The 12,792-nt window shown below is 55.5% G+C and overlaps 1 protein-coding gene across 2 annotated transcripts in view; it reads right to left on the reverse strand.

Moving 5' to 3' along the window:
• Positions 1–70: 70 nt before the first annotated feature.
• The window catches only part of ABTB2 (ankyrin repeat and BTB domain containing 2), a 163,131-nt gene continuing 150,409 nt past the window's right edge, over positions 71–12,792 (reverse strand). For both annotated transcript variants that reach the window (XM_063094258.1, XM_063094256.1), the window contains 10 exons: positions 12,189–12,285; positions 11,632–11,767; positions 9,596–9,825; positions 7,933–8,111; positions 7,422–7,527; positions 7,086–7,188; positions 6,457–6,547; positions 2,437–2,505; positions 1,691–1,804; positions 71–351 (listed from right to left, as the gene is read on the reverse strand). In XM_063094258.1, the coding sequence (XP_062950328.1) occupies positions 154–351; positions 1,691–1,804; positions 2,437–2,505; positions 6,457–6,547; positions 7,086–7,188; positions 7,422–7,527; positions 7,933–8,111; positions 9,596–9,825; positions 11,632–11,767; positions 12,189–12,285 (1,323 nt within the window). In that variant the 3' untranslated portion in view covers positions 71–153. The remainder of the gene's footprint in view (positions 352–1,690; positions 1,805–2,436; positions 2,506–6,456; positions 6,548–7,085; positions 7,189–7,421; positions 7,528–7,932; positions 8,112–9,595; positions 9,826–11,631; positions 11,768–12,188; positions 12,286–12,792) is intronic.

Below are 12,792 nucleotides of genomic sequence, written 5' to 3' on the forward strand. Positions count from 1 at the left end.
AGGGTGGGATTGCCCAGTGATGCGGGGGCTCAGGGCACATGTGCCTACCCAAGGACAGATCAACACCAGAGAGGACATCTGGGGAAGGAGGGGGAAACAGCCCCATGAGCCTGGCTCCAAGAGGGCCTCAACCAGCCGTCCTTGGCACCCGCCTCACACCCGGGAGGTGATGTAGACAGAGTGCACTCGCTCGGCCAGTGTGCTCTGCAGGTCCTGCAGGGGGTCCAGGCCCTGCACTTTGCTGCTGCGGCCGTAGATGAGCTGCCGGAAGGAGTCCTGCTCCAGCAGGGCTTTCATGTGCTTGAGGAAGAAGCCCTCACAGAACAGCGCCAGTTCTGGGGCATTGTGGATCTGCCGGAGAGGGAGAGGTGGCATGAGGCCCACAGCCTTAGCACAGCCCCACCCTGGCCCTGCATCCTGAGGCTGCCTCCCCTTATCTGAATTCCTTCTGAAGCATCTTGGAATGGACCCCATCCGGGCTCACATCCCAGCTATGCCACCAGGAACGTTCATTTAGTCTTGTTCTTGGCTCCCATCATTTTCTTTGTCTCTGTCACACTGGTGACACTTGTGGAACACCAGTCACCCCAGTGGATTGGAATCTCCCTTCGTAAGGGAAGGTACAGGGACTGTCCACGACCCAGCACAAGGGCCAGCACATGAGTGTTCATGTGGTAGATGGTCTATAACTGTTAATTTAGTAAATATCAAGTGCTCGCTGGAGCAGATGTTCTAGTCCAGGAAAGACAGAATCCAAGGAACCAACCAGACAAGGTAAGTGTAGACAGCACTCAAGGCTGTGAAGATAAAAGCTGGTGACGTGGTAGAGACACAGTGGCTTGTGGAAGGCCAGGGGAGGTCTGGGGACATCAGCTGAGAACAGAGGGTTTGTCTTGGGAAGAGCTGGGAAAGAGCTTTAGAGAATGAGGGGACGGTTGTCACAAGAGTCCCAGGTTAGGCACAAGCTGAGAAAGAACACAGGCTGCGTGGCTGAATGAGGGAAGAGGGGGGACTTGTAAAGCGTGATAAGGGCCTGGGTTGTATCTAGTCTGCAAAACAGTGGAAACCTTTGGAGGGTTTAAGTAGGGGAGTGATGTGGTCTTTGCACTTTTGAAAGAACCTTGTGGATTGCAGGGCGAAGGCCAAGGACCAGGCTGATGCAATGGTCTAAGACAGAGATGACGGTGGCTTGGGGCAGGTGGGCACAGTGGAGATGGAAGAGAAGAGGCTGTTGACATGTTTCAGAGATGGCTTGTATGTGGCTAACGTGGGAGATTTTAAAAAATCAAATGACCCCTATGTTTTGAGTCTGAGCAACTGAGCAGACGACTCTGCTATCTGCTGAGACAGGGAAGATGTGGCGGACACAGGTGGGGAAGAATATCAAGGAAATACCTGTGAAACTGATTTGACTCAGAGGCTCGGCAACGTGTCCAGGTCCCACAGCCCAGAGCTGCATAGCTGGAATGTGAACCAAGCAGCTCCTAAGCTGCTGCGCCACTGCTGTGTGGTGGTGATGCTAGGCAACCAAGGGCATTACTAACCCTCCCTCAGCCCCTACACTGCCCTGCAAAGTGGCTGGCCACGTGCACTTCCTTGCCTGTCCACAGCGCGGGGAGGAGGGGATGCCAAGGCCTGGGTGGAGCAGAGCAGGTGGCAGGAGGTGGCAGCAGGTGTCCACAGCCCTCACCTTGGCATATTTGTAGGTGTTCACGGCACTCTCCACGCTGAGAGTCTGGGAGCACAGGATCTCACAGTGCCTCTGCAGGGCATCCAGCTGGAACAGGCTGGCAGCCGACAGCAGCTATGAGGGAGGCAAAGCAGGCCTTGGGTACCCATGGCCAGGCCTGTGCCCTGCTTCCTCCCAACCCCCAGGGGCCCAGGCCACCAGCTGGTACAGTCTGAGGGGAAGAAATGATGGCCTTGGTTTATTCTGGCCATCTCGGTACTTGCTGGGACACTTTGGGAGGCACAGGATGGTGACAAATGCTGGCTGGGATTTCTGACCTCAGGAGCTCTTCAGCTATAAGTTACACAATTTGTTTACATGAGCTTTGGAGCCAGGCGCCCCTGGCCAGCAGCAACCAGGTGAGTGGGAGGCCCAGCCATCTTCTGGTCCTCCTGGGCCTGACCATCCCCACTGGGCATCCCTTTCTGACCCCGGGGCATGGCCCAGGAGGCCGGGCTTGGCGGTGTGTACAACTCCCTGGTCTCTTGAGACCGACTTGCTGTTAGTGGAGAGAAAAGACCCTATAGGGAACCACACGGTTCTCACTGAGGCCTCCCCCATTCTTCACCTTCCTCCTGGCCTCGCCTCTGCAAATGCTATGTTTCTGAGAGTGGGGCTGTGACCTGCAGATGTCTAAGCTGGGGAAACGGGTACAGCATGAAAGGGGAGACTGGGCAGCTGGGGACGTCCTCTCCCCAGATCCTCACCTCTAGGATGTCAGCGGTGGGGATTTCCATGGATTCTGTCCCTCCATAGTACAGATACTGCATCATCATCTGTGGCGGGAAGAGGCCCTGTGTGAATGCCAAATGGACTCACAGCGCAGAAGTCCCCACTCAGCACCCACAGTGCCGATCCAGCTCCTCCCTCATGGGGCCTGGCCGTGCCCCCCTGGCCTGTCCGTCTGCATGTTGATGTCTGCAGGTCCCTAACTCTTACTCTCACTCCACCTTCCCTTGCTCAAGCTGAGTCTCTCAAACATTGTGTTTTCCCCAGACCCCACCTCTAGAAGCCAACTCTGAGACCCTCTCCTGACTCCCTGCCTGTATGACAAGCTCCCTTCCGTGGAGTGGTTTCCTGTTGATCCTCATGACAACCTTGTGAGCCCTGGAGAAAAGATATTCACAGCGGGGGAAACTGAGGTCTAGGGAGGGAAGATGACTTGGCTCAAGCCAGTTGGCTCCTGACTCTCACAGTAGGGCTCTTCCACCGTGCCAGGCACCGCGCTGCTCATTGCTCATTCTACCTAAATTCTACATGAGCCAGGAGCGAGGTTGGGTCTCAGAGGAGATGACTGTCTAACTGGCCAGCCTCAGAAGGCCACCTCCTGACTTCCTCATCTTCACTACGCATCCGATGTGGAGATGAGAGCCACATCCCGACTCCCTTGTGGGTATCTGCTTTCTTGGAAAGAAAGCGCAGAGCCCTGGCCTGGATGTCCCCAGTTTACCTTGCTGACTAGCCCAGACCGACCTGGGGTTCTCCCAAAACAACCCCCATGCAGGTCTGGGAGGAGGAAACTATATTTACTTCTGCTGAGGTCTAAGTTACAAACTCTGCCATCATACTAGAGCCTAGTGAGGTTCCCAGTTGGAAAAAGAAAAACAATTCTCTCTGGCTGGCTAAAGAAACAGCCCCTACAAGGAGCTGGCAAATATGTAAGTAAACATGGCTCTGGCCAGCACAGTGGGTCTCTGTTAGGACTGGCCCTCCAGACGAAGAGGCACCAGAGGGTCTAGGAGAAAGCCCAGCCAGGGGGAGAGGAGAGACAGCCTGCCAGCCTCTGCCCACAGAGGACTGGGATCTCCCAGGACTCTTTGCCAGGGGATGGCCTCAGGGCAGCCCCTCATCAAGGGTCTGGGCCAGGGATATAGCTGGCCACAGCCTGCAGCTCCCTTCCCGGCCTAGAAGGTGAGCTCCTGCTGCATTTTGGGCACTGGTTTTGGCGAGGCCCAGTCACCTGTGGTGTGTGGACCTCCCTGAGGTCACTTGAATGCATACAAGACCACAAAAGTCAGATCAGAAGTCCTCTCTTGGGGCCTTGCTAAGGGAACTGAGCAGACGGCTGGCAAAGGTGGACTATTTCTGCACTGCCTGGTAGCTCCCAGCCAGGCATGGGTCACCTGCTTCCCAAAGCAGGCAGCCTGCGGGGCTGCTCAAGGAAGGCCCCAGGCAGGACCAGCTGCAGAGGCCAGCAGTGTGTCCTTCTACCCTGAGTGGGCCACCAGGAGCCTGAGACTGCAGGAGGGCAGGGAATACTGCAGGTGCAGGACTGGGGTCAGAGACCATGTGGAGTGGCAGGGTTGGGCCTTCTGGGTTATCCCCCAAAGGCCTGGGCAAGTCTCTAGACCTACTGTCCCATATGAGAGCCACTGTACAGTGTGGATTCTGAGCATTTGAAACATGGCTGCTCTGGATTAAGATGTGCTGTGTCAAATACACATGGGATTGTGAAAAGTTAGTATGAAAAGAATGTAAGATATCTCAGGTATTTTTATATTGCTTACATGTTGAAATGACAATATTGTGGCTACTAGAAAATGTTAAATTACAATATCTCACATTATCTTTCTATTGGACAGTACTGCTTAGATACTGTTTTCCTCTTCCAGAAAACAAAGACTATAATGAACCCTTCCCCCCAGTGTGTAAGAGCCAAGGAGTTATCTGGGGGCTGCTCAAACTTTCAGGCTCTGTTAGGAAACCCTGACCCTGGGTTGATGGCTTCAGGGTGACCCCACCAAGGGAGCCCAGAAAGCAGGGGGCCATGTCTGAGGCCACATCTTAAATGACACCCTCCATAATGGCAGAGCTCTGCGCCCAGAAAATGCAGGGAATCCATGGGGCAAGGCTGGTGCACTGGGCCAGGTCTGAATGATTGGCTAGAGCTCAGTGGGAGACCCAGGGGAAGGGTAGGGGCTAAAATTTCCAAGGCCCATGTGCACCATGGACAATAGGCGTGTTGTCCCTGTTTACCCTCCTGACAACCCTGTGAAGTTACCGGGGCCTGCTTAGCCTGTTCCGGCATGGTGACTTCCCTGAGCCACCTCCCCTGCCGGCCATGGCCACTGTTCACACATGAGCACTCACCCCCGGCTCTCCACCAATCCCTGCCACCCTCTGGGACCCACCTCCTGCACCTGATCTGGAACCTGTTTGTTCCAACTCACTCCAGCTCACCTGGACTTTGGGCTTCTTAGCCAAACTAGTTTCTAGAGCTGCACCCTCCCCAGTGATTTTGGATCAAGGGAGCGGAAAAGAGGGAACGGGAGACACCACCACTCTGCCCTGGTCTGCTTCCCTCCCTCCCACTGCCACTACCCAGTCCAGGCCACCATCGTCACTCGGCTGGATTCCTCAGTAACTCCTAGCTGGTCCCCTGGTTGTAGCTGGGCCCCCTTCACTCCCTTCCTCACCTTCCTAAATGCAAACTTGACCCTTCCACATGTCTCAGATTTGAATCCTGACTCTATTCCTTCCTAGCTGTGTGACCTTGAGCAAGTTACTGAACTTCTCTGTGCCTCTGACCCCTCATCTACCAAGAAGGGAAAATAATATACCTACACCTCCTAGGACTGTGTCATGAGGCTTAAAGTAGGAACAGGTAAAGCTCTTAGAACCAGGCCTGACTGTCAGTGATGGTGACAGTCTCTCTACCTGGGGGTCCTAACTGGCTAGCTGCCCCTTGTCCTTCAAACCTCAGCCTGTGTCATCCTCCAGGATCCCTTGTCTCCCCACATTTGTGCAGATACCCCTTGCCTGTACCCCAGAGCTCTCTGTGCTTTTCCCACAACTGTCACCATATTTCATAGTTCTGTCTCCTTAAGGGCAGGGTCCCTGTCCTGTGTACTACCGTGTCCACCCATGAATGGCTAAATGCTAAATAAATGACAAAAGGGAGCATGAGAGAAGAACTAAAGCATTTTAGATGGTGGCTCCCATGCTTGCATGAGACTGTGGGTTCTGTGATCTCTGCCATTAGATCACAGACTCCTCCTGTGCAGGGCAAGGTCCTGAACCCACCCACCAGCTGCCTCTTGGCCTCAATCCTAGCCCCTATGGGTCATCCCCGCAGCCACCACTTTCCAGAAAGGAGCACTCAGCTGGGGCTCAGCTGAAAGCCCAGCCGGACCTCCTCCCTGAGACCTCACCTGCCCTGTAAATATATAGCCTTCTATGTCCTGCAAAGTTGAGAGCCCAGAAGACCTGACCTTGATCTTCTGTGACCAGGATGGGCTCTTCGTGGCTTTTTCTGCTTGGCTAATGTGGCAGGGGTCTGATGCTTAGGAAAAGAGAAGCAGTCTACAGCAGCACTTCGCAAACTGTACTGGACCCACAACCCCCTGGGAAGCATGTGGAGATGCAGTGCTGAGGCAGAAGGCCTGGGCTGGAGCCTGGGGCTCTACATTTCCAGAAAGCTCTCAAGAATGCCCGTGTGTCTGCAGGCTTCCCAGACCACTCGTCTCATGACGGGAGCTCAGGACCCATGAGATGGGCTCTGGAGCTACAACCCCATAACGGTATGGCTACCTCTGCACAGGAAAGATCTGGACACTCTAACCTGACCATTGATTCAGCAAAACACAGAGGGCATTGGGACAGAATGGAATATTATGACTGACTCACAGCTGCCCCACCACCTCCTCAAGCCCAGATGGCCAAAGCTAAGGGCGGGTTCCTGGAGGAGGGTGTCCTCCCAGCAGAGTGCAGCACCGAGACCCACACACCTGAAAAATGTGGTACTTCATGTCACTGATCTCGATGGTTTTGCTGCTGTCTCCATCTTGCTCTGATTTATTGGTCATCAGTGTCTTGAACCTGGAGCAAAGGAGACAGAAAAAGGCAGGTCTTGAGTGTGACTTTTTCTCTATCCCTGTGTGGCGACAGCACCATCTGTCACCTGACTGGCTACCAGGAAATGGAGCGTTTTAAAAAATCACTGCCATGCTCCCAAAATAATTCTCAGCATGTGACATTTTACATGGTTGTAGGCTGACAGCTGACCCAAGCCCCGTTCTGTCTCCGCTACCACCCATACAAGTGATCTGATGCCTGTGGCCAGAACATTAATTCATTTCAGAATATTTGTTATCTAATAATCAAAAACAGTAACTTGACCAGAAAGAATACCACCTCAGAGCTCCCCTGGAGAACTTGGGGCCCCATTCCTACTGTCCCCTCTGTCCAGCCTGCTTGATGCTGCTGTGGGGCAGGTGGAGGCTCCACTGCGATGGGACAGAGGCTGCAGACACAGCCCCCGCTGGTCACTCTTCTCCAACACATCTGTCACCTCGAATCAGAAACAAGCTGCTCCCACATCCCTGGGGCTGGGACTTTGCTACCTGAGGTTGCCTACCTGTTGGAAGCTGTCACCAGCAGGACTTTATGTGCATAAAATAGCTTTCCTTCTACCAGGAAGGTCACATCTGACATCTCCTTGTTGTTCAAGAAGTGAGGGTCTGGGAGAAAGGGGGAACATACAGAGAAATTGCCGAGGACTTAACCTCTGGGGGTTTCTTACACTTGCTGAGAGGTGTATGTCAGGGGGAGGGGTGGGACACAATGGTGAGGAACAGAGAAACTGAGGCCAGGGCCTTGGCCCTTGGAAATGGAAAAGGAGGGCACAGTGAGAAGGAGAGGGAGAGGGGGAGGGCGTGTGGCAATGGTGGGGTGTACGGGGACAGGCCTGCACCTAGCCTGGCCGGCAGGGTCTTCCGGATCTCTGGGATGCTGGGGATGGGGCTGCTGCCGTAGCAGTGGGTGAAGATGGTGGCCAGCTGCTGGATGACGGAGTCGTTCTGCAGGGGAGAGTCAGAGAGAGGCTGTCAGATCGCCTGCTGCGGCCGTCTGTTTACAGCTGCAGATACGCCCGGCGAATTTCAAAAGTCTAGGCCAGGATGAGAGCGGCCACTATCTTTTGTTCCTGCTGGATCAGGCTTGGCAAGAGCTGCCTGTTTCTTCATCACTGATTCCCCAAATGGCTTTTTTGGCCAGGCTCCAGCCCAGACAAAGCTGTGGCCTCTGCCCTCTGCAGCCAGGCAGTGCAGGTCTGGGTGTTGGGGTGGGGGGGTGCCTGGGCCTGTCCATGCGCCTGCCTGCCTGTGTGTCCATCTATGTATCTGTCCCATGGTCTGGATTGGAGCTGTGGGCTCTGGGACCAGGGTTCTCTGAGTGTTGGGTGGGGGCTGCTGGGCCACACTCACTTTGCTGGTCTTGAGGATGTCGAACATGAGCTGCAAGCCCTCGGTCACCAGCTCCTCATTGTACTCCTCCTCCTTGATGGAGCTGAAATCCCGCAGGAGGCCCTGCACCACCGAGTACCGTGACTGGAAGAAGGAGGTCCTCAGAGACTCGATCCAGATGTGTAGCTTCCAGGGGACGCCTGGGTCCAGGCAGGGACAGGCAGGCAGTCATTCCCTGGGGCAAAGCGCTCCCCATACAAACACACCCTTTTCTGGGCAGGCTCTCCTGATGTGCTGGATGTCTGCAGAGCCCCCTCCCCGCCCCACCTGAACGCCTGCCCCAGGACGTGTGCAGATGACCCTCCCAGCACAGCCAGTAATAAAAGCTTCTATTCACTCTAATGGGACTCACTGGAAGGTCAGAGGGGAGTTTCAGGCTCTCATCAGATGAGGCGGAGGAATGGCCTCAGCCCAAGCCCACGGAACCAAGCTCTGAACATTGTCAGCCCAGCGTGGGGATTTTCAAGTGTGGTCCCAGCACCCACAGTCACCCCATTGCTTGTTGGGTCCTAGAATTATTTGCTGGGGAACACGCATACATTCTGGAAGGGTGGCCTCAGAAGGTAGACTTGGAAGCCCAGAAAATATGCAGGGCCCTTAGGAACATGCAGGCCCCTATGCCCATAAAGAAGCCAGAAATGACCCCAGTCCCATCACAGGGGTTTCTAGCACCGAGATCACTGGGTGTCAGTGCACATCCAGGCAAACATAATTACTGTTTACCAGTTCTCCAGAGTGTATCACTAGGGCCATAGAGTAATTGGAAACTGCTGTGTGAAGGTCATGACCAAAACAAGTCATATTCCTGGTAATTAGAGAGATAGTTTCTTGCCCCCCAGCCCTACTATGGGTTAAGAAAAGAACTGATAGCATTCCCCAGGGACATGATGACGCAGGTGGTAACAGCATCCTCAGTTTACTGATGGTAGGTGGGAGTGATATCCCCATTTTACAGCAAACAACACTGAGGCTGACTTACTGTTCTTCTGTCCCATCCCTGGGGGGTTTGCATGTTGTGGCCCTGTGATAATAACGACATTGCTATCAAGTGCCGAGGGCTCACAGCAGGTGCCGTGTCTTGTGCTTTTGGTAACGTCATCCCATTCTTAGATGAGGATCGTCAGCACCAAACCCATGGAGAGAGGAGGGAATTGAGACTCAGGGAGATATGGGGCATGCAGCTAACACAGGATCTAACCCGAGTCTGTCTGTCTGTCTGACTAGCCTCCCTGGAGGACACAAAAAGTCCACAGCCTCACAGACCCAGGGAGTGAGAGAGGTTGGCTGAACAATAAGACATGCTGGCTCATGGTGAACACATCCCTGGGCTATGACCAGGGGCGGGGTACTGACCAGGGAGGATAGGAGTCTGACGGCAGAGGGCTGGGGCCATGATCTCGAGACATGTCACTGCTGAGGACTGTCTGAGGTCCAGGGCATATTCTGTTCTTGCCATACAGCAGGCATGTCCTAGCTACCACCCTGTGCTAAGCTGCCCTGTGACCTGTCTGCCCCTGCAGGCCCGGGCCCTCTCTGGCCTGCCAAAGAGCAGCAAAGAGTGACCATGTGTGCACGTTTGCATGTGTGTGTGTGTGCAAGTGTTTGCCCGCCCATGTGGCCTCACCCAGTGCCCTCAGCTCCATGGTGATGTCCACGTAGCCGTGCTCGGCGCTGTAGTACATGGCCTCCTGCAGAGCTTTCGTGCGGGTCCGGCTCAGGCGCACAGGCCCCTCGCCACCGCTGCCCTGGCTTGACGCATCGCTTTCCTCCACGCCCTCGGCCAGGATCTCCTCCAGGGATAGCACGTCTGCTTTGGCCTGCTGCGGCTGTGTCAGGAGCTTCCTTAGGACGTTTCTGCAGGCCAAGGGACAAAGGAGGGTGAGACCTGAGGTCCCCATGATGGACAGTACCTGCCGAGCTGCCTTCTAGTGCCCCACGGCCTGGAAGGATCGCTATGGGGCATCTGAGGGTTCAAAGGGCTCACTGTCTTCCCCTCCCAGGCAGGTCAGGCCAAGGCTCCCAACAACCCTCATCCCCAGATGCCTGGGAGAGATGGGGGAAGATGCAGGGGACCCCGTCCTTCTGCCGACCTGGTATTGCCGAGGTAGGCTTTGGGGCCAAGCAGGCTCTGCCATTCTGGCTGTGTGATCTCAGATAGGTTGCTCTACCTCTCTGAACCCTGACTGCTTTGTCACCTGTAGAGCAGCATGTCAGCATCACCCTCTGGTGGGGTTCATGTGAGGCTGATGTGAAGGAATTAAATGCAGAGCCCGACACATGGCAGTTCCTCCTAAACAGCCCCTTGACTATGCGTGGAAATGTGTGTGAAGCACAGGGGAACGTGTCTGTTCCCTCCCATTAAGAAGGATGGAGTGAGTGTCATGTGGAGTGAGTATTATGCAGAGCCCATTCACATACACAAACGAATACACAGAACGTTAGACTCAACAAAGTGTGTTCCCACGAACGGCTGCATTTAGCACTGTGAGATCCCCCCAGCACTGCCATTTATACAGGAGATGGACACGTCTTGTGAGGCCACACTGGATGGAGGTTCAGACTCAGACCCAGGCTTCAGCTTCAAGCCCCAGGCTGGTTCTTTCTCATCCTGTGGCTTGGGGCTCTGGGGTAGCTGCAGCATGGGTGGATCCAGAGGTCACCCTGGAGGCCGAGCCTCCTCCACAGCAGCCCTGCTGTGCCCCTCCACCCCTCTCCAACTCATGGCCCAGAGGCTTCCTCAAGGACCCAGGGTCCTCCCTGAGGTCAGGTGGCTGCAGTAGCTTCTCCTCGTTTGCTGGTTTTCTAGCTCAGGGAGTTTATGGAGCACCTAGTTTGTGCCAGGAACTGGTATGTGGAGGTTTAGCATCACAATGCCTGCCCCAAGCTCCATGCAGGGAGACGAGGCCACAATGTGGGCCAACACTGGCATGAGCGGGGCTGACGGGCCTGGGGGGCCTGATATCTAAGATGGTACTGAAAGGGGAGGTGGGTCTAGAGGGGTGAACATGAGGTGTGGGGCTCAAAAAAGGTGCAGAGAAAATGAATTCTAGGGGAGGGGACAGCAAGAGTGCAAGTCTGGTGTCTGGAACTGGAAGTCGCTGTTCCACTTACCTGCCCTTCTTTTCTGGCCCCTCTGTGCTCTCTAATAACCACTCCTCTTGTCTCCCTGCCCCGTGCTGCCTAATGGCTCTGGCCTCAGCCTGCTGCTACCCCACAAAGCAAGGTCCACTGTCTGCTCCTGGAGCGGGATGTGGTTTCCCGCAGAGCTGCCAGGAGCCTCTTCACAGTGGAGTCGGACGCTGTGTAGAAGCCCCTGGAGCACACCAAGGCCATGGAGAACCACCACTAAGCATGGGAAGTGATGTGGTCCTGGCAGAGTCCTATTGGAAATGGGATGGCCCACCTGGACACCGGGGGCCCAGGCTGCAATTCCAGGTTGGCCAGGTGACCCACTGCCCAGCATCTCTGGGCCTCCAATGTCTTGGGTCCCTGAGCAGGCCAAGGACTCACCCGCACATTTGTGGTTGACAGGCTCACAGGCCCCGACTCTGGAGAGGTCTCCAGGACTAGCCCCTCTGCTGCCCACTGGGGAAATGCAGGCTCCCAAGAGCTTATCTCAGTGCCCTGCCTCACGCAGGGCAGGAATCCCAGGGCAGGTACCTGTGGCCGTGGGCGGCTGAGTGGCTGAAGCAGTTCATGTCCTCATGGAGCGGGGAGGCCATGCCGTTGGCTTCGAGCATGCTGAGGAGGGGGTCAGCGCCGCGGCTCAGCAGCAAGCTGACCAGCTCGTAGTTCCCTGAAAGGCAAGAGGTGACGCCAAGGACACTGAGATGGCGGCTGACCAGGGATGCCGAAGCAAAGGGGACAGAAGAGGGACTCTCCAAACTCAGGGTGTCGCCGTGAATAAGTAAACTCCACATTCACTGGTGTGCAGTAGGGGTGAAGCGGAGGTGAGAGGGAGATGGGGGACAGGAGGCTGGCTGTGCCCAGTGGTGTGGTGTGGCCCCCTGCCCTGCCAGGTTCTGCCTGGGTGCCGAGTTCAGCAGAAACATGGGTGGATGGGGCCGGGGAAGCCCCCAGTGCCCTGCAAGAGGGGTTTCAAGGCTCCCCACAGGGAGTGTGTGGCCGAATGCCCATCCTGGGCAACACTGCAGGGAGGGGTGGACAGTGCCTGCCAGCAATGGGAGACCCTGCCAGCGGGGCAGCAGTGTACCTACCAGCTGCAGATGCTAGCTGCAGGGGTGTCTCCACGTAGCTGTCCTCACCGCTGTTCACTGCCGAGCCCTCCACGTGGGCACCAGCGTCTAGCAGCAGCTGCCAGGGGCACACGGGAGGAGGGCAACCTTAGCATGGCAGGGGGTGCCTAGGAGGTGCCAGTAGGAGGCTTTGGGGGACAGGGCTTTGGTTCTCTCCAGGCATGTGACTAAGACGTGGCTCACCCTGGCAGCTGAGGAACTGGAACTTTAGAACTCCAGGTTACCCTCGGGGCTCAGAGTTTCTAGAATCTTCAACTCTACTCTTGTGGCCCTGGACCAAGCCCCTAAGCTGTGAGGACCTGTGAGCTACTCTCTCTTTTAAACACTTTCTCACAAATTGGCTGCAGCAGCCTTCTTAAGGACTCATGCACATGAACAGGAGGAAAATGTCATCCTCAATCTATAGGGGGAAACTGAGGCTCTGGGTGGCAGGCAGCAGGTGTTAGAGTCAGAAAGAGTAGGGTGCCAACACTGGCCACTGATCAGCGAGTGACCTGGTTCAGGTACTTCCACTCTCCAAGACTCAGTTTTCCTCATCTAAAATGGGGAGAGAGGCTTGCCGTGC

Source organism: Cynocephalus volans, chromosome 4, assembly GCF_027409185.1.
Source record: "Cynocephalus volans isolate mCynVol1 chromosome 4, mCynVol1.pri, whole genome shotgun sequence".
Taxonomy (NCBI): Eukaryota; Metazoa; Chordata; class Mammalia; order Dermoptera; family Cynocephalidae; genus Cynocephalus; species Cynocephalus volans.